Below are 21414 nucleotides of genomic sequence, written 5' to 3' on the forward strand. Positions count from 1 at the left end.
AGTTAACTACTTATGACTCTCCTTGGAGATAGCTTGAAAATAGCAGATAAAGCAGAATGTTACATCTTGCCTCTTCAGTGGCATGAAAAGAGGACCTATTACAGCAACTGCACAAGTTTCTGCTCTGTTGTTGTTGTTGTTGTTGTGTGCCTTCAAGTCATTTCTTGTTTACGGCAACCCTAAGGCAAATCTATAATGGGGTATTCTTGACAAGAGTTGTTCAGAGGTTTGTCATTCCCATCCCGAGGCTGAGAGAGTGTGATTTGCCCAAGATCACCCAGAGGGTTTCATGCCAGAGTCACAGTCCAGCACTCAAATCAGTCCCAAGGTTCAATTCAAGGTCCTTTAAAGTCTTTCACAGACTGGGTAATTAATATATCAGAAAATGCCCTCTCTGTGCATAATTAGCAGATTTCTTTCAGTTAAAGTCTCAGGTAGGGGAAGTGCAGGGCACTATTGAAAGATCTACTTAAAGGCTGTAGGAAGAACTCAAGCAGTACCCTATGTTCTGTGGTAGTGAAGGGACTGTAAAGCAATCCAATTCCAAAGTGGCTAAATCAGAGCTGTTTAGTTCTAGATATTTGAGTAGTATTGCTCTCTGGAAGGCAGGGGTGGGGATGCTGTCAGACGTCAACTCCCATCAATCCTTGTCTGCCTAGAAAATGGATAGGCCTAGTGGGAGTTCTAGTTCAGCCACATCCAAGAGGTGATCAAAGCCACAGGTCTTTGTAGAAATATAAGAGTTGCAGTTCAGTGGTACTGCACATGCATTATATACAAAATGTCTCAAGCTCACTTATTCCAGTTGGAGCTGGGAGAGACCTCTGCCTGTCAATGTAGGAGACAACAGTGAGCTAGTTGGACCAGTAGCTTGACTCCAGATGAGGCAAAATCTTATGTTAATTTGTCTCAAAAGCCACCTTGAAATCTTTATATGATAGGAGATACACACATTTAGAATAAATACAATAATATATACTAAACATCCTTAGCCTTCTCTAAAAGCAGTTTAGTGTTTCTAACTACAAATTAACTACACAGATGGAAAAAGACAGGGGTTGAGACTTAGCAGAGGATGGGACTGAACATTTCTCACCAGGTCAGGGTTTGTCCATAAATCAATTCCAGTACATTTCTAGCAATGTCAAATTCAGGTTTTCGTTTACTCTGCAGCTTCTTCTCTAAAATCACTCTGAAGAGCAGAAAGACAGACAGACAGAGACTGACCTGTAAACAGGACTGTCAACAATCAAATTTTCACCGACCCACTGCAACTAATCAATTAAGAAGCTCTCCTTTTGACAGAGGTTCAATACATAGATGCTTTTCCACTGATGCCTTTTCATTCCCATTCCTTTTTATTCAGCATCTCTGAGAAAGTCATCCTATTGCCAGAGGGCTTGTCTACCAACATATCCAGTTTTAGGATTGCAGCACAGTGGTACAATCTCCATATCTGGTAGTCAACAGCTAACTGACCCATCATCATCCAAGAGTCCTAAATGGCCATATGCAAAAGATGATGTGCTTCATTAATTCTGCATTCAAAGATATACCTGTGTTAGAATCAGTATGTAGAGAGATCTTATAGCACCTTTGAGACTATCTGAAAGAAAGAAGTTGGCAGCAGCAGCTTTCACAGGCTACAGTCTCCTTTATATGCATCTGAGGAAGTATACTGAAGATTACGAAAGCTCATGCTACTAACCTCTTTATTTCAGTTTGTCTCAAAGTGCTACAAGATCTCTCTATACAGTATATTAATTCTGCATGTAATGTATATTATGTGGTTGTGGGAAAATCTTACCAATCTTACTAGTCCTCAGATTTTGGGCTACAAGTTCATTTTTTCTGCCCAAAGTGGCACTGTGTAGAGACTTCAATAACCTCGGATAAATGAAGTTAAATTTTGGAACGGTTTCCTGAACATTACCTCCACATCAGCTCTCCAAAGAAGGTGTCCAGAAGGGTGAAAATGAAATCCATCACCACCAAGCGGTACAGCTCCTGCCCTACAAATGTCTCCCAGCACTGTGAAAAGATAAAGCACCCCCTTCATCAGAACAGGCAGAAGAAAGAGCCTCTTCACTTTCCACACCCACAGAGCCCTTTCCTCACAACAGGCAAATGGGCACCAAATGTGGGCATGGAGTGGTGAGAATGTTGGACAAGGACTTGGGAGATCTGGGTTTAAGCCTCCCTTGAGTCATCAAACTCTCTGACAGGGACTTTGGGTAAGTCATACACCCTCAACCTGTCCCACTTCAGAAAGTTGTTATTGTGAGAGGAAAAAAAGGAAGTATTCCATTGCCTTGAGCTATATGCAATGTATTGAAAAACATTGCTGAAAGAATGTTATTAGTTATTTATTAAATAATAACAACATAGTGTTCAGACTTTTGGCTTACTTGGTATCAGTTCTTTGCAACAACCCACAGCTATATGAAGCTAGCAATACTCAAATGAGATATCTCACTGAGCTTTTTGTGATACAACTGCACATTCTTTATAACCTAAATAGTAGCCGTTAAATTGTGACAGCAGCATCCATGCTTTGAATTGAGCAAAGTTTGAAGGGTCAGCTTTCTCCCAATTGCCATGAAGGGAGACCATAGGCAAAAGCCTGTTCAATCTCTCCTGTTCAAGGGTGAGTGGCAATGAATCTAGCATCTAAAGTTATAATTATTCTTTGGCCTGGGTCCTCTTGGACTAAATGTAAGAAAAGTGTGCTGGAGAGCTGGGTAAGAGCAGAACTCTGGTAGAGTTTTCACTTCTGTTTCTACTGAAAATAAATGAGCTAAAGAGCCCTCTCCCAGTACTCTGGAGAAAGTGGACAAAGAGCTTATTATAATGCAGGTAGAAGTGTGCAGGGGGAAGCATGGGATCATAATAGGAAGCCCTTGGGAGCCACTTTGGACCTCCGAGACATTTAGCTGCATGTTTCCATTTTATAAATATATATAAAGGGATCTTAGGTGTATTGCTAGGGGTGTGTTTTGATGCTTCTCTCCTGTATGTTCAAGTAGCATCAGGGATGCAGCATCAAAACACAACAGGATGTATGTATAACCAGTAATGTAAAGTTATACCTGCTGACACAGAAAGGGCTGGGACCCTCCCTCAAGAGCAGGAGGGAGGGCATGTGCCGCCGCCGCCCCCCCCCCCCCGCCACCCAAATGTGTTGCTGAACTTCAAGATCGCAAGATTCTTCACTAATGGTTGAGCTTAGACTGATGGGAAGTGCTAACATCATCTCTCCATACATTCTCCCTCTGTTCTAGAGCTCTCCCCCAATTGGTTTCTCGTGGGAAGGATGCTGTTGCTTTTAAAATCACTAACATAAAAGCCTGTGTCGAGTCAATCCCAGCTCAGCAGAAAGAGCTTTATTGATCCGAGAGGTCTTTCCACTTGACAGAATGGCCCCATTCCCACTGGGCTATAAATCGAATCAAGAATTGGATTACAGGAACATCGTTCCCATTTGAACTCCCGTTCAATCCTTGTTTAAGGAAAATCATTCCCATTTCGATCCAACTTTGATCGATTTCTCCAGTGAAAACCTGAATCAGTGGTGGATAACCCGGGTTATCCTGACACCACTTTTCCAGAGGTTTTTTTTTTGTTTTTTTTTTGCAGCTGCCATGTCGGATCCGCGGAAAATTAATGGGAATGACAAGGGTGTCCGAATCGGGGGAGGAGTAATGTTTAAGAGGCTGTCCCGGGGGTGTCACCCACTTTGTTCTCTTTCCTGGCATTCCTGGCGCCATTTCCCCCTGTTCGCATAGCCTTTCCCCCAGAGGTGTGTAAAACTTTTTTTAAAAAAAGAAAGAAGAAAGTTAAACTGTTTTTTTTTTTTTTGGAGGAGGAGGAGAGTATATAACTATTATTATTATTATTATTATTATTATTATTACTAATCAGCTAAGCGCTTGATTGATAGCTTTAAAAAAATGGTTCCAGAAAGGCAATGGGAACATGGAACAAAAAGAAACCCGCGTCAAAATACAACAGAGAAATATCAATGGGAACGAGAACATGGGTCAAGAAAAACCAAGTCCGCTTACTACCTTTTGTAATGAGAACAATGAACCTGATTAGAATATGACTCAGAAACTTGATCCGATCCAGACTTGCAGCAATATACACCGCTTTATATGCCCAATGGGAATGGGGCCAATGAGAAGATTCCACCTCTTGCTTTTGAAGGGGAGGGTTGCATTTGACTGACTCAAGAATACTGACCAGCCCTAAATTATTATTATTATTATTATTATTATTATTATTATTATTATTATTAACCTTTATTTATAAAGCGCTGTAAATTTACACAGAATGAGAAACTAACTAACTGTAAATTAAAGAATGAGAAACTATCCTTTTGTTCCACAGATATATCACATTGTTTAGTTTAGCACTTCCTCTGCAATGGTTTGAATACAGATCTTCAGCAGAAGCAGGCTTTAATGACAAGAAATGCTGTTCACTGCAATGCCCTTTTCCCTTTCTAAAAGTTCCTTTTCTCTTATTACAGCTGGCAGCCATGAGCAATCTTGGGTGATGCTATTTGCATGCCCACAGTAGCCCATGCAGATCTGATTGGGCTGGGGGAGCTCTTTTGCTTTTTGTGCCTGGCCTATTGTTTAATTGGATAAAGTCAGGAAGACCTAGTTCTCATTGCTGGATCTGTACCAGCAGCACCAGGCTTAGTTGTTACAAATACCCACTGACCTGAATCTTTGAAGATGTCACTTTCCGACTCAGCCAGTGATAACACAGCAGGCCTAGAATAACCATCTTCAGAATTAAGTTCCTGTAAAAGAAAGAAAAGAGCCAGCATGATGTAGTGATTTGAGCTTTGGATTATGGAATCCTGGAAACCAGGATTCAAATCCCCCTTAACCATGGAAACCCACTGGGTGACCTTGGGCAAGTCACATTCTCTCAACTTCAAAGGATGACAATGGCAATGGCAACCCCCCCCTCTGAAGAAACATGCCATGAAACCCCTGTGATAGGTTTGCCTTAGGGTCGCCATAAGTTGGAAATGACTTGAAGGAATACAACAGAAGAAAGAAACAATTTTCAAGTCAAGGTGACTGGTGAACTCAATTTCATCATACAAAACCCCTTTCTCTTATTATTAGGAGCAGGACAAGCTCTCCCGTATCCCTTTTTGTCCCTGCAGAACTGTAAAAGAGAAAGGAAGGCTCTCTGTGTTATGAACTGGGAAACCTGTAGGGCTCAGTGCTGCAAACCATCTTATATATTTTACATAGTCATACTGCTGTACTTAAATACCCTAAAAGCACCAGATCCCACCTGATCTTGGAAGCTAAATAGGCTCAGCACTGATTAGTACTTGGATGGGAGATCACCAAGAAATACCAGGTGCTGTAGGCTATATTACAGAGAAAGGAACTGGCAAAACCACCTGGGAGTGCTCCTTGCCAAAGAAAATCCTATGAAATTCACAGGGTCGCCATAAGTCAACAGGTGACTTGAAGGCTCATCCACACACAATAGTTACATTTCTATCTTTTCTTTCGACAAATCAATCTTTTCCCTCATCATGTTATCCTCACAAGAACACAGAGAGATAGTGAGAGGCCCAAGATCAACCAGTGAAATTCATCACTCAGTGGGGACTCAAATTTGTATGTATCTCCCAAATCTGAGTATAACATTCTAACCCCACCAGTTCCACTCTACAAGTACTTTTCTGCCCTTTCTTGTGTCACACTGTATTCTGTATTGTCCAAACTGATGATTAGTGTGAGAGGGGAAAGTGAATGGTTCTCCTTCCCAACACAGGGTTGGAGAAGGTAGCTTTTTTGGTTTCTGAAAGCCAGAGAAGTAAAAATGTAACAATGGAACCAAAGCTATGAACTCTCTTAGACTGAGAGATGCAGTAAGCAGAGGATACCAGATGGATCAAATATGTGCCATTGAGAAATAAGAGTAATATTCCAGCTTGATTTCTCCAAAGTAATTATTTGTCAAGTCCAAAGTAGTAAAAGTCACCAGCTCAATAGATAGAAAGCAAGCAAGCCCTAAGATTGTCATTTTCTATGAACAGTCAACCCAATCAATATGCTGTTTAGCTACTGACTGAATCATCAGCTTCGCAATCACACACAGAAAACCAGTAAGAATTGGAATGTTGCTAATAACAATACACCTGAGTGTATGAAAGACATCAAGAGTCAGCTGGGCAATAAATCATTTATTGAATACAGAAGTTTATCAGTCCTTTTTGCTGTCTGTCCTAGGCAAGATGGGCATGAAGCACTGACCTTGTGAACCCACTTGTGATCCTTAATTGGCTTCCTCATTCCAAACCACAGAAATCCTCTGCAAACAGAAGCTTATCTACACAGTATTATTATTTCCTGCCTGTTTTCTGCAAGACCCAGAAATGGGATGGCTCCACCATACAGCAGCTGCCTTGATCCCTGATGATAACATCCAGGTCCCCAGCAGTAACTGTTCCTCAAATCCCTTTCTGGGTACAGCAGGAATGTCATAAACTGCCACAAACAAAAAGGTAAACACAAGCTGCGATGGACCTTTCTAACAGAAGAGGCACTGAGCTTATCTTGGAAAAGGGATTTGTCAGTAAAAGTAAAGAGGAAGGGAAAAGATCCACCAGCCTATTCAAACCAGAGAGCCAAGTCGAGTACTTGGGCTTCTGCTGCCAACACCCAGCACATAAAGCCTAGGAAGGGCAGAAGCAGCAACACAGTCCTCCCCCCACAGACCCCATTTCAACTCCCAGGCTTTGGGTTACCTGCAAATAGCAACATACACCTCTAGGACTGGAGACTCCTGCTTCTCCCATGCAGCCAGGAGGTTGTACATATAGGGGACCAACAAGTTAATCAAAGAAACCAGCAGTGGTAGGGCCAGGAGTAGGGCTTCTTTGCCAGCACGACTGCTTGTTGAAAGCTTCTCCTGGTGAATCTGAGGAGGAGAAAAAAGTGCTCTTTGGGCTGCTGTCCCCCACCACTATAAAGCAAGGAGCAGGGAATTCTTGCAGCTCCAAGTAACATTTGTTGACTTGCTCACATTTAACAGAAACTGAGGGTGCATCTACATTGTAGAAATAATGATACCACTTTAACTGCCGTGGTGCCATCCTACAGAATCCTGGGATTTGTAGTTTTGCAAAGCACCAACACTCTGGCAGAGATGGCTAAAGACCTTTTAGAACTGCAGATCCCAAGAGTCTATACAGCACTTAAAGTGGTGTCAAACTGCATTATTTCTGGTGTAGCTACACCCTGAGTTGTATGTAACAGAACACGATTTAAACATTGGGAGCCTTCCCTGTGACATCACAACAGCCATGGCAAGCAACTATAGGATGTGGTGAAGGGCACAGCAGTACTGTAGTGACTAAAGAGTTTAAGTTTTGGGGGGAAGTGGCCATTTGCCTCCCAGATATAGCACAAGAAGAACCCTTTTGCTGCTGCTGTTATTGTGGCTGACTGTAGACAAGACGCTCATATGTGCTTCATACTAAAACAATTTAAACATATTCAAAAGAATCCATGCCTGCCATTGGTGGAAACCAGAGTCTAGAAATCCTGGATCTCTGTTACAACATAGAAGAGGGTAGCCTATTGTTACATTAGACACCAAGGGAAACAGCAAGCCTTCTGTTTCAAGAAATCTAGGAGAACTGTACTTCTGTTTGTAAAAGGCAGACCTTCCAAAAATAACTCCTACAAAAATAGCTGACACTATCTATTCATATGACCAGACCCTTAGCCTTGGCCTAGTACTGTTATCAGCCATTTGAAGGACCTCTTTCCCAGCAGAGGACAAGAATTCCCTTTCCTGCATCCAGCAAGCTAGAGACTACAACTGCCACTAAGCGTAGATGAGGCCCATGAATGGGTATCTTCTAAAATCACTCACATGGTGGATGAATTCTGAGAAGTAGTAGACACCAATGACACAGCCCAGAATGGCACCCAGGGATAGAGTCCAGGCCATCAACAGGATTACCAGCCTTTGCAATCTCTTAAACAAGTTTAATGGGTGTGATCTGGCCCAGTGGTCAGCCAGACATTCCTGAAAAGACCAAAAGAAATGATACATGAGGGCTCAACAGGACTGCCTAGGAAGTCAATTAAAAGGAACACAAAGAAACTGAACTGCATCTTTGTGTGATGGTAGCGAAGACACACTGTCTGTGGGATTCTGGGAATTAGAATTCAAAAAAGTAACTTTTCCAAGTTCTGTGAAACTCGGGCCACTAAGATTTTGGAGGCAATTATACTGTAATGTGTTTCTGCTTAGAGGGAGATTATACACACACACACACACACACACACACACAGAGAGCTATTATTGTTTTCATCACTTAACAGAGGTCTACATGGTTTGGAGCATTATCAGCACCATAGCCTAGCATGCTTTTGAATGTGCTGACTGCCTTTTAACTTCTCCTTTCTATTTTCTGGAGCCCTCGAGCCAAAAATGCAGACATTTGATTTCTAGAGTCCCATTATTCTGGCTACTCAGGAAGATCGGTTTCCCACTTAGCTTAACTGTTGAATTTCTACAGCCTTGCCTTCAGCTGAGTGCAGATGTTCTCACTCTGAAGTCGGATGGAGCGCTTCTGGATCACCTTGTAGTCCCAAGCACAGAAGACTTTAACAGCCAACTCCCCTGATGTACTGCCCACACGGTAGCTCTCCCCAAAGGAGTGAGACATGCTACAATGAGAAGATATGATTGTCACCCAGACTGTTTGGTTAAGAATGCTATTAGCAGGGGGAAGAACTGAGGTATCAGGTGCACCACATCAACCCCAAGTGAACATGGGCTGGGGTCAAATCCTGAATCTATGTGGAAAGCTAACTTAGCCAAAGAATTTCCCCTCCTACCAGAACAAAACAACCTTGCAGTTTGTACCAGGAACAAGCAAGAACAATTTTATTAGTGTAGATCAAAGATTTATAACCTTGTATAGTGACAATACAGAAAACTATACTCCTATGTGTACAGTTGAAGGGTTCCCATGATTTCAATAAGCGAAACTGTTTGCTTACAGTTAGTATTTAACAATCAATAATAAGACATTCATTTCACCTTTGCCTGCTGCAGCAAGATCCAGCAACCACAGGCAGCTGCCTTCCCATGCAATCCCTGTGAGCTGGCTAATGCCACTGCTCCAGGCGCTGAGTCCACAGGGATGCTCACAGGGACTGCATGGGAAGGCAGCCATCCATGTAGTCACATTTTTCTCTGGGTTTTCTAGAAAACCTGGAGCAAAATGTATCATATATACTTGATCATAAGTCAACCTCATGTATAAGTCGAGGACAAGTTTTGGAGCCAAAATTATGGATTTTGATATGACCCGTGGATAAATCGAGCATAAAACTTAAGGGCATGTAACAAAGGATCTCAAGGATGAAGCAAAGTAAAATAGTGTCAGAGAACTTAAAAAATTCCAGCAGACATAACTCTTTGTGCTTCCTTTTAAGGCTGGATGGATGAGAGAATACAGGGGCTCAGTCCTTCCAGGACAGATTATACTCTTGCTTTTCACCAGGGGATGGTTCCTTCTTTTAAATAAGAATTAAGATACAGTACTTACATTGACTCATGGATAAGTCAACTCAGTTTTTTTTGGGTCAGTTTTTTGACCTTAAATTTCTAGACTTATACATGAGTGTATACAGTAAGTCTTTTCAATGCAAGACAACAGGTGGAAACCTCAAATTGGGTCTGAGCACTGTGTTAAACATCACCAGACCCAATTTGGGGTTTGGGAAATGTGCAGTGTATGTCCCTTTAAAGGAGAAAATTTCTTTAGTGGCTGAGACCTATGGAGTATCCGTTCTACTCCCTGTCAAATTAGAAGCCACCAAAGGAACTGAAAGTAGCATAGCTATAAAGGAGCTGTGAAGTGTGTCTGGCCTTTTAAATTATATTAAATTATATTTTTGTTAAGGTTACGGATGGGGTCAGGGTTCTGCTTTCAATACTCCCTCCCTCCCATTCCTTTTACCACCAGATAGTTAATATCCAGTAAAACAGACTGACAGTTTTGAGTAAGTACAATGGGACTTACATCCAGCTAGAAATGCACAGAACCAGAGGTGTAGTGGAAACAGAACTCGCAGGGTCACAGCCACTGTACTTTTTGATGAGCAGAGACAATGATATGAAGCCCTCCCTCAGCTTTGGGTCATCTTCTTCCTTTTGAGTTTAGATGCAATCCCACGGTAGTTGAAGGGGGAAAGGATATTCTCAGCAATGGTATATTGTTGTGAGTTGTCCCTGTTGCAATCCAAATGGTTGTGGAGCGGGGAGGAACTTGATCTTGAATGACACATTGGCTTTACAAAAGAATTGCTTCTGATTGAGATAACAACTGCAGAACTGGTCTGTTGATCTGTATCAATGCAGCCATCTGTATTTTGGACTTCTCTTTGTAGTGTACTATCCTGTACTATCTTTATAGCAACTATCATCATGAGGACCTTCCCCTCAGAATGTACCCCTGGACGATTGTAAAGGATTGTATCCCTAGGAATACTTTATATGGTTACATTTACAAATTTGATTAAATTCTCCAACAGAAGGGAAGAGTTAATAAGATCAGGGCAAACTATGAACATCTGAGCAGATCTCTAAACCTGTGGAACAGACATCGTATAATCAAAGAGTGAACTATTCTAACATGGCTTCTACCAAAAGCTATTACTATCTAGGCTTGTTTTACACTCTCATGTTTGAAATCTAAACAGTATGATTGAACTATCCTTGATTTTCATTGTTGTTACTGATAATATCTTAGGTGTTTGTTTTTTTTAATGTAATATTTAAATCAGAAAAGATTTTTTCAGTATTATTTCTGTGCATGGCTCCTCAGAAGCAAGACCCATTAAGATCAATGAACTTAATTCCTAGTTAATAGTAAATAAAATACAGCTAAGAAAAAAGAACTCTACCAAGGAAAACAGGAGTTGTTGTGAGAGGATTACTATTATTTCCAAGCAGATGTCCAAAATTAAAAATGGTAGATGCCATTATGTGCCTAGAGAGAGGGTGAAGAAAAATGCAAGTTCCCTGTGTAGGGTGAGCAGAGGGTGCATCTCACCTGTATACCAAAAGAATGCATGTCACAAAGAAGGAGACCCCAGTGACAAACAAGTAGGCCAGTGGCATGTTGTAGGGCATTCGGACGTGCCTGTGCTGCCCACAATGTGAGGCATTAGAAATGGAAGTGCAGGGGTCATTTAGTGTGAAATTACTATAGTAGCCATAATACAACAGAGTGTGAGTGAAGAAGCCCTGTGGAGAGAAGAGAAAAAATTATGCCTCACTTTGGGTACATCTACACTGTAGAAATAATGCAGTTTGGCGCAATTTGGGATCTGCAATTTTGTGAAGCACTAGCACTCTGACAGAGAAGGCAAAAGATCTTGTAAAACTACAAATCCCAGGATTCCATAGGTTGGAGCCACAGTACTTAAAAGTGATGTGAAAATACTATTTCTACAGTGTAGATGCACCTTTTGCCAAAAGACAGGGGCCTTGAGGTGGCTCTCACATGCAGTTTTGAGACTTGACTGCCTTAACACAAGATAATTGGCTCATGTCAATGGTCCATCATAAATGTTAACATCAGAAGTTCCATTATCTTCTGAAACCATCTTGGATATCATGTGTTTTGATGGCATCAGTCCACATACTAGCAGCTAATTGGTGAACATGGTCATGAAAATAACATGACATTTTGGGTTTACAATTTGCAGTTTCATTCTGGTGGGTTTTATGATTTGAAGCCTGACTCTCCTAAACAGTGGTGTGTGTGTGTGGTTCTGCATGTATGAGTGAGAAAGACGAGCAAGTATATATTTATGATTTATGAGGCAACATCTAGGGTTGTGAGAACTGTACTGGCTCCTCCAGAACCAACTGGTGGCTCCACAGCTAAATATCAGCAATGGTTGGCCAAAAAACAAAACAAAACACACACACACACACACACACACACACAAGCAGAAAAACTTTGCAATTTTCATTTAAAACAAGGAATGTGGAGAGTGCACAATTAGATTTTTAATTGAGTTGCACTTCCAGGAGGCTTTCAGGAGCACCATTTAGCTTGAAAATATGGAATGTGTTCCCCACTCTTTTTGGTTTAAAGGGAAATTGTGCCCTTTGTTTAACTATCATGGTATCAAATTCAGTATATTTGAAATTTTCAGACAATGGGCAGCCTGCAAAAATGTGGATGGAGGTGATCTACACATTCTTCATTCCATCTCACAATAGAGGAGTCTGGCTTTCATTTGAATTTTTTAAAAAAACCTCACAAACAATTCTGCTGTACAATTGTTTCTTGGCCCATGGTGGGAACAGGGAATAGGAGGAAATGCATCTCTATATCATTTAGCACATGCCACACCTGGAAGCATACCAGATTATTCTAGCCGTGATGGAAAACAGACACGATTTATTCAATTAATACTTACTGCTCCAGTGAAGGGCTCAAGCCCTGTAAAGGCTTCTCTGTTGGGTATGGCAGAAGGGTAAGCAGCCTGCATGGCAACTATGAAAACCAGCAGAATCAGAAACAAGAAGAAATTAAATGTAAGCAAAGTCTTGAGGAACTGGAAATAGGAGAGGATGCTAGATCCAAAGCGGCCACTGATCTGCTTGAGGGAATAATGCCATGGCTGGAGAGCATGAAGGAGGGACAGCAGGCTGTACCAGAGATTCCGGAAACCCTGCAAGGAAAACAGGACATGGACAGGGAAACTCTTCAGCTCTAAAGATGGTGAATTTAAACACTATGCACCTGAACCTGCATTAATGAGCTCTTTGAGAATTCTTCCTGTTACCCTTGGCAGGATACTTTTAAGTCCATATATTCCAGTAGCATCAAGCACACAGTCTGTGCTATCGCTTTGAGAAAGCTACCTCTTTGTAGTTCCTCTAATTTCTAGATTCTAAAACTATCTAACTCAAAGGAGTAAATTAGTCAATATTTTGCAAAGCATTTATACAGAAGAAATGCCACAGCAGCTGCTTTCTCAAGTTCAGCTTACTATAAGCAGAGATGTTAAATCCCTCCTGAGAGTGGCTTCTCAAAACATCAATAGAGCCTAAAACACACCCATGTTGAAGACAGAATTGCCATACTTTTCCCTCAGCTTGCACTTAAGAAATGGTTGCTGAGAAGCACTTGCCTCGGCAAGGTAAAGAGAAATATCAACAGATTCTACTTCAGATGAGGAACACTTTGGACCAAACCATCCTTTGAGTAAGTACGACAGATTACAGCCTGTCCTCCATATTCCCAGAAGTTAGGGGCACAAGACCCTTGTGAAAGTGGAAAAACTGTGAATTTGTAGGGGAAGGCAGGAGGGGTGTGTGCACATTCTTCTCTTTCTCACAAGCACACACCCTTCCCACCTTCACTCATGCTTTGGCCGGCTGAGGGAAGCTGGTCAAGGAAGGGGGAGAAGGCGGGAGATTATGTGGGTGCCTTCCCCAGCTGCTCCCTCCCTCTTGGGCTTTTTCTCCCAAGGGAAAAAGCCTGGGAGGTAGGAAGATGCTCATAATAGATAAGATGAAAAGATGGCCCTTCCCAGCCATGCCACAGACAAACTTGCAAATATTCAAATCCACCAATGTTAAAGTGGAGGGTCGACTATATATTTATTTGAATAGCAGGAGAGATGCTTCCTAGCAAGCCAAAATGTGACAGTCAAGGAAGGCCACTTTTCCTATTTTCCCAAATTATCAGCATCAGTTAAGCAAAAATTTGTTATGCTCATTTTTCTTATGAAGTGAGCCCACCTCCATACCATTCATTATCCCTCTGCTCCCCCTATACCATTTGTTATCATGGCAAGGGATGAACATTTTCTTTTGTACTTGGTGTAATAGCTTAGAAAGATTTTCTTATTAAAGCATTTTAATATCCTGCTGAAATCAAAAGCAACTCTGTGGCTGGCATCGGCCAAAACTTCCGGTAATAGTTTTTTCAGCTTTTAAAAACCCATGGAAATTTTCTTTCCAACATTAGTTTAAGGAAGACATAGGAACCCCCAAGCGGCCTTCAATTGCAGGTGGTTTCGGATTAGAGGGGGGAGGGGACTGCAAGAAACATTTACATCTTACACTTTGTTCCTTGCCCTATTCCATAAAATCTCTCAGCAGTTTACCTTAAAACCATTTTAAACCACAAAATAATTTAAGCATCCTAAAAACATACTGAACAATCGCACAATTTAAAAAGTTAAAATGGTTTAAATCCATGGATGAAACCATTAGGCCACAATGGTTTAAAAATAGTATTCAGTTGGTGCTGGAATGAAACCAATATCAATGCCAGGTGGGCCTTGAAAGGCAGTAGCATAACTAGCGGGGGTGCAGGCCGCACTGGGTGACACCCCAGAAGAGAAGAGTGACACCCAGTTGGGCCTCTCACCTCAATGCCCTCACCTCGGTGTGGTGCGTGGCAGTGAAGCAGTGTGCCCAGCCTCCACTCCCTGCTGCATACTGTTCTACATGTGGGTAGAATGGCACATGACAGAGAAGAGGGACACGCTCCCTTATTTCCATGCAGCACTCTACATGCTACTAGAACGGTGTGCAGCAGAGAAAGCGTGCCTAGCACTCCCTCCCTGCTGCATGCCATTCTACTCACGTGTAGAGCGGTGCAGGGGGGGGGGCTTTTGGCCCCACCCATGGAAGCCTCGCCTAGAAGCCCTGCACTGTTGATGCCACAAAAAGGCTCTTTTCCATATCTTCATGCAGTACATTTTTGTCTCTCTAGCACAATTTGTCTTTGCACAGTGGGACACAGACATGGGTCTCTCCAGCACAATCTGTCTTTGCGCAGGCATATATGGGTAGAGTTGCTAGACAAATGAGGGATGATCTTATTTGTGTGAAAGGCCACAACCAGTCAGTCCTGGCAAGAGGGTAAGGATAAAATCTGTCCCTCTATTCACAGCACTGCAATAGACATAAACAGAGAATACTCCTCTTTGTTCTGGGACAGAGGGTGCTTTGCTGTACTACAAAGGCAGAAGTGATGGATCATGGCTTACGATGATGATGTGATATTTAAACCGGCTGCACTGTGATAAAGGAGCAGTAGTTTTGGGTTTCCGCAAGGTTCCCGAGTAGCCACTTGAATCTTGCCTACAAAAGAGACAGACAGGAGGATTTTAAAAGCATTGCAGAAAAGTTTCTATCCTGGATAGAATTATGAACTCTCCATGCTGTTTCAGGCACAATCCCTCATCTGGTCCCTACATTGTCTCTTCCTTGTCCAGAAAGAGCTTGTGACCAGAAGAAATAGAGTCTAAGGGCCTGTACAGACAGGCCAAAATAAAGCTGCTTCAGGTTAGTTTGAAGGTATGCTGTTTCAATGATGCTTGCGTTCTAAGAGGCCAGAAGCCATGCCAAAGCCATCTCCAGTCCAGTTGGTGCAGCTTCTGGCCTCTTAGGACACATGTATCATTGAAACAGCATACCTTCAAAGTGACCTGAAGCAGCTTTATTTTGGACTGTGTATGGATCCTAAGTCTGCCTAAAGGCACTGACCTGAGTCTGCGCTTTTCAGACAAACTTAGAGGCATTGCTTGCAGCATGTTAATGCGTTGATTTGCTGGTAAGCTCCGGAGTTCTTTCACCAACAAGCAGCGTTTGCCTAGGAAGGGAAGCACACAGATGGTTAGAGGTCAGTGTTGGAAGAGACAGAAACAAATGATTTCCCCAATTACAAACATGTTGGCAGCAGGAAGAAAAACAACTCAAGGGGGTTTTGCACCTCTGGAACTGTGCTTCATTAAAGCAAAGATATATTAACAGCTATAGAGAAATAGTGGTTGGCAGCAAGGAGAGAGAATGTTTATGGTGAAGTGGGACAGAAAACTGAGGACCAGCATTTGAAATCTTGAAAAACCGTGACTGCTGACTACCAGGGATCTTCTGGGCATCATTTATCTGGAAAGGTATATAAACCCCTACCTCCTCTAATGAGGAAGTTCAATTATTACAATATACCAGTAATACCTGGAGAGGAGGACAGAGTGATCAAGAAATTTAATGGGTGGCTTTGTCTGGCCCTCCAGATGTTAAATTTTAACTCCTATCATCTTTCACCATGGCTTATACTGACTAGGGCTGATGAGAATCACAACCCAACAACATTTGAAGGACTACTTATTCCTAGCCCCTAATAATCATAGAGTTGGAAGAGACCGCAAGGGCCATCCAGTCCAACCCGCTGCCATGCAGGTAATCTAAATCAAAGGATACCTGACAGATGGCCATCCAACCTGTTTAAAGATCTCTAAGGAAGGAGACTCCACTACACTCCGACGGAGTTTGTTCCACTGTCAAACAGCCCTTACTGTCAGGAAGCTCCTTCTAATGTTGAGGTGGAATCTCTTCTCCTGGAGCTTGCATCCATTGTTCCGGGTCCTGTTCTCTGGAGCAGCAGAAAACAAACTTGCTCCCTCCTCAATATGACATCCCTTCAAATATTTAAACAGGGCTATCATATCACCCCTTAACCTTCTCTTCTCCAGGCTAAACATCCCCAGCTCCCTAAGTCGTTCCTCATAGGATATGGTTTCCAGACCCTTCACCATTTTGGTCGCCCTCCTTTGGACACGCTCGTTTCTCAATGTCCTTTTTGAATTGTGGTGCCCAGAACTGGACACAGTATTCCAAGTGGGGCCTGACCAAAGCAGAATACAGTGGCACTATTACTTCCCTTGATCTAGACACTATACTTTTATTGATGCAGCCTAAAATCACATTGGCCTTGTTAGCTGCCGCATCGCACTGTCAACTCATGTTCAATTTGTGATCTATTTGGACTCCCAGATCCCTTTCACATATAGTCTCTTTCAGCCAGGTGTCCCCCATCCTATATATGTTCATTTCATTTTTCCACCCTAAGTGCAGTACCTTACATTTCTCCATGTAGAAATTCATTTTGTTAGCTGTGGCCCAACTTTCTAATCTATTAAGGTCATGCTGAAGTTTGATCCTGTCCTCAGGGTAATGATCACCATCATTTCTGTATCATGCTAATCATTCATGTTAGTTATATACAGTATGTATTTAGTAGCACTGGATAGACATTGATTCCTTGGAACTTCCTCCTTTCCCAAGAGAAACATCATCCTAGCTCTTTCAGCAGACTTACTGTCCTCTTCCTCATGACCAGAGTCCAGCTCTATATCAAGCTGCCGAATACTTGGCCGTGCGGAGCGGGACACTTCCTGCAATGGTGCACGGCTGCTCCTACGGCGCAGTCTGGCAGTGCGATTATAATATTGGGACAGGATGACTCCTCTGCTGCGACCTACAAGCAGAATAGAGAGACACAAAAGAGATGGGAGGAAAGGATGAAGAAGACATGTTATCCAAACGACTGCTTCTTCTTTGCTCTGCTCCTGAATATCCAGGTCCCTGCATTTTGGCTTGGGCCCATAATGTCTGCTTCATGAAAGGAGTCTGAAAAGACCAGGACTGCCCAAGTGCTTCCAGGCTGGTTCAGTCCAACTCACCAATGGTTCGGCTGGGCATGCTGGCAAGGATCCGCAGTGTGGCTGAGGAGAAATCAGGATGCTCTGCTATTTCATCTGGTGATTCCCAAGCCTCAGTCTGCCGGGGAGGAGAAGCCACGTAGGCCACATTGTCTGGATGGGAGCAGGAGGAAAGAGGCCTAATTACTGCACAGTTTTGGCTGAAAGGTAACCAGCTTCCTCTGAGCTGCCGTGTCACAGCTAAGATCCTCTATATGTACCTTTTATCTCTGGTTCTTCTTCCTTCTCCACCTCCACCACCACGACCTGAACATCAAGCACTATTTCTTGAACCTTATTCCCTTGATCCTATCTCATAGTTTGTGTCCTCCATCCCAATTTGGGTTAATATAAGGGGTGGCTTAAGGTCCCTGGATTACTGCAGACTGTCCAACCCTTGCGCCTCTGGTAAAGGAGATGATGGTGATGCTGACTCCAAAGAGAGAATTTACAGCTAAATATGTTCTATCTCTATGTCAGAAATATTGTACAACGTTTTTTTGTCCAACAGATTGTGTAGGATCTAGGAAAAGAGGGATAGTAACCTTTTGCTGGTCCTTTTTTGGCAGGAGGAAAATTATGCCCATGCAACATATGGCACAAATTAACTCTGTTAAAATAACGTGCTTATCTGCAGATGTGTACAAATTGTTTACATACTATGTAATTAGGTTGCCAGCCTTGCAGCTGATCAGATTTTGCACTGTTACAAGAATCTGTTTTTGAAGAGACAAAAGGGGGATAGATAAACAGACACATAGTTCTTAGGGTTGTTGCTTGTTAGCACAGCTTTTGAGATTTGCACAGCTTCAGTACTGTTAACAAATTAGGTTTCAGGGAGTTCTTAAGAATTCATAATAATCCAATTAGTTTACACAGAACATTCTGCCATCTAATCTGATTCCTCTATGCCCATAAGACATTTCCCCAAGTGATTTCTGCCCAAAGTCCTCAGAAGACAAATTAACAGAAGAAAACAAATACTCAGAAGTAATCAAAGAAAGCAAAAACTAATTTTCCACACCTTTGAGAATCTCACAAGTACACTGCCAAATTTGTTTGCTAATTGGTGAACTTATCAATTTTCAATCTTCTTCTTTAAACTGCATTCTGCTGGGACTAATAACTATGCAGTATTTCATTCCTCTAGTGGCTGAAATTGCTTAACAGAAAAATGCTTTATACACTGATGTACAAGTTTAGAAATTTAGGTCAAAAAACTGATCCAAAAAACCTGAGTGGACTTATCCAGACAATGTAAGTACTGTACCTTAAAACTCTTATTTAAAAGAATGAACCATCCTCTGTTGAAAAGCAAGAGTATAATCTGTCCTGGAAGCACTGACCCCCTCTACTCTCTCATCTATCCAGCTTTAAGAGTAAGTCCAAATAGTTATGTCTGTTGGAATTTTGTAAATTCTTTGACATTGTTTTGCTTTCCTTCATCCTTTAGATCCTTTGCTATATGCCCCTAAGTTTTACCCTCGACTTATCCACAGGTCATAGCAAAATCCATAATTTTGGCCCCAAAACTTCCCTCAACTTATAAATGAGGTTGACTTATAGCTGAGTATATACAGTAAATTATGTTGCCATGGTTGCAATGCTATGCCCCCTAAAAGGGCATTTTGATAATTGGATATAATGGGACTACCTCTATAGGTCCAAGGAGAGAAAACCAAGGATACAGAAGATCCAATCTTGGTATGCTCCAAACACTGGTAGAATGGTCAAATGCAAGTTCATAACAGTAGAGAGGGCAAAAAGGAATGTTCCCGGGTGGAGCAGAGGGAGCTTTGGATTCATAGGAGCCAAAGTTCTTCAGTGCTTCAGATGTGCCCCTGGAATGCTACAAGAGTTATGGAGTTGATGTAGTTTCTTTGGGATGGGAACTTTCAGGGAGTCAACTTTTTTTGTTGTTGTTTTTAATCCCTTCTTGCTTCCATCTTCTGTTCTGCTAAAACAAGTGCAGCAGGCCATAGGAAAGTAAACTACACTGGTATGCCTGTAATGCTATACCACAGGTTGCAATGCCACTGGATATAAAGCCTGTGGGAAAAAGCAGTGAAAGTCAAACCCACTGATCTTTTCCAGATGCTGTAATTAACCCTGGGAGATGGGGTTGTGTGTGCATCCACAGTAACCTCACCCTAGCAAGTGCTGGCACTGCAAAGGATACAGTTACTAGTATTACTAACTTTTTTTGCTGCAAAAATTGGTGGTGGTGTTTTTTATTACAGCATATGCAAGCATATGGAGTGTTCTCTGGGAGCACCCTTGTGGTTATGTCTTGTGTACCATTGCTGGATGGTGCTTGTAATGTCACTATCAGGCACATTATAAGTCCCTCCTATGGCAAGTCAAATAATTTTGAAGCAAATTTTATGCAAATGAGACTTTTGTGGGGGGGGACCCCACAATCATTAAAAAAAATCTCCGTGTTTTAAGGTCTTCTTCATGTTTTGATTGTTTTATTATCTTGTTTATGAACAAACTCTGTTAAATGTCCACTGCAATGTTTAGAACAATCCAATGGTGTGGTGGGAAGCAAGAATCTGTGATAGGTATACTGTCATGTTTTGCCAATCCTGATTTTGTAAGTAAGAACTGGAGTTCCATTAGAAGAACTGCTTAGTCCTTCCCCTAATCTGTAATCATATTGGCCTCAGATGAAGTAACAGGGAAAGCTACTATAATTTCAATAAACATTTGTCTCACTCCACCAGCTATTTCTCTGTTTTAACTATATTCCTGCAATGTTCCTGGAGAAAAGATATCCATCCCTTAAATCTCAGCAGTGGCCTGTCTAACCTTTGCCTCTGGTAGCCAGATCCTGCATCTCCACCATCTCCTGTTCAGCCAGCCAACTCTGCTCCTGGATTAGCTGGTGGAAGGAATCATGTACAGCACCTTCATCATACGGACTTGTGTCCTGGCTGTAGGGAACAAAGAAAAAGGATACAAAAATTTTCAACTGGTAGGTTTCCAAAGAGGGTACCATCCTTGCTTGTATCTGATTCATGCTGGATAATACTAAAAGTCAGGTGCACAGATAGAAAGAGAGAGATTAAGCTTAAGAGGAGAAAGATTCTGCCAGATGTTTCCGCCCTTCCAGCCATTACAGTTTCCACTCTGAAAAATTATCTTTAGAATGCAGCAAGTAAATACAACACAGCTATGGGCTTGTGTGTAAGAATGCAGCACACAAATACAACACAACACACAGCAATGGGCTTGTCAACAAGAACAGGCCTGGGCCTTGAGAAGCAGTTGCTTTGCAGGAATTAAAGGCTACTCCAAATATTATAGTAAAATCAAGCACATAGTAGTGGCTTCTAATTCAGTATAAAATCAGTTTTGTAGTATTTTACTGTTTTAATGAGGTGTTTTAAAATATATTTTGGTTTTTGATAAATATTTCAATGTGTTATGGAAGCTGCCTTGGGTCCCAGCCTGGAAAAATGGTGACATATAAATAAAGCAAATAATAAATAAATAAATAATCCTGGTCGCTGCTGTTACTTTTTTATGTCCACATCCACAATATGGAGAAGCAATGCCTATTGCAGCTCCCAGCCACATGCTTCAGCACTGCATATTCAGTAGGGAGAAAGGTGCATAGCTGCCTGACATGTTTTGGGATAGGAAGGACCACACAGCTGGACTCACTTCTTGAGTAACATGTGAAGCAGCTCCTAGACAAAATAGAAGCAAGGACCTCACAGACTCCCACCCCACAAGCAAGACATAGGGCTTTCTTCCTTCAGCCCAATGAGATCACTAGCTGCCATAGGAGACAGAGTGAAGAAAAATTAGCCCATGATGAGCC

At 42.0% G+C, this 21414-nt stretch overlaps 1 protein-coding gene across 3 annotated transcripts in view; it reads right to left on the reverse strand.

Annotated features, from left to right (window-relative positions):
• TMC6 (transmembrane channel like 6) overlaps positions 1-21414 on the reverse strand; it is a 45638-nt gene that overhangs the window by 14199 nt on the left and 10025 nt on the right. For all 3 annotated transcript variants that reach the window (XM_089538535.1, XM_089538544.1, XM_089538524.1), the window contains 13 exons: positions 20397-20521; positions 17568-17699; positions 17204-17362; positions 15589-15694; positions 15090-15183; positions 12501-12755; positions 11120-11313; positions 8579-8723; positions 7921-8076; positions 6788-6960; positions 4729-4810; positions 1934-2031; positions 1097-1192 (listed from right to left, as the gene is read on the reverse strand). In XM_089538535.1, coding sequence (XP_089394661.1) covers positions 1097-1192; positions 1934-2031; positions 4729-4810; positions 6788-6960; positions 7921-8076; positions 8579-8723; positions 11120-11313; positions 12501-12755; positions 15090-15183; positions 15589-15694; positions 17204-17362; positions 17568-17699; positions 20397-20521 — 1815 coding nt within the window. The remainder of the gene's footprint in view (positions 1-1096; positions 1193-1933; positions 2032-4728; positions 4811-6787; positions 6961-7920; positions 8077-8578; positions 8724-11119; positions 11314-12500; positions 12756-15089; positions 15184-15588; positions 15695-17203; positions 17363-17567; positions 17700-20396; positions 20522-21414) is intronic.

This window comes from Sceloporus occidentalis, unplaced genomic scaffold (genome assembly GCF_023333645.1).
Source record: "Sceloporus occidentalis isolate IW3139 unplaced genomic scaffold, rSceOcc1.0.p SCAF_1, whole genome shotgun sequence".
In the NCBI taxonomy this organism is placed as follows: domain Eukaryota; kingdom Metazoa; phylum Chordata; class Lepidosauria; order Squamata; family Phrynosomatidae; genus Sceloporus; species Sceloporus occidentalis.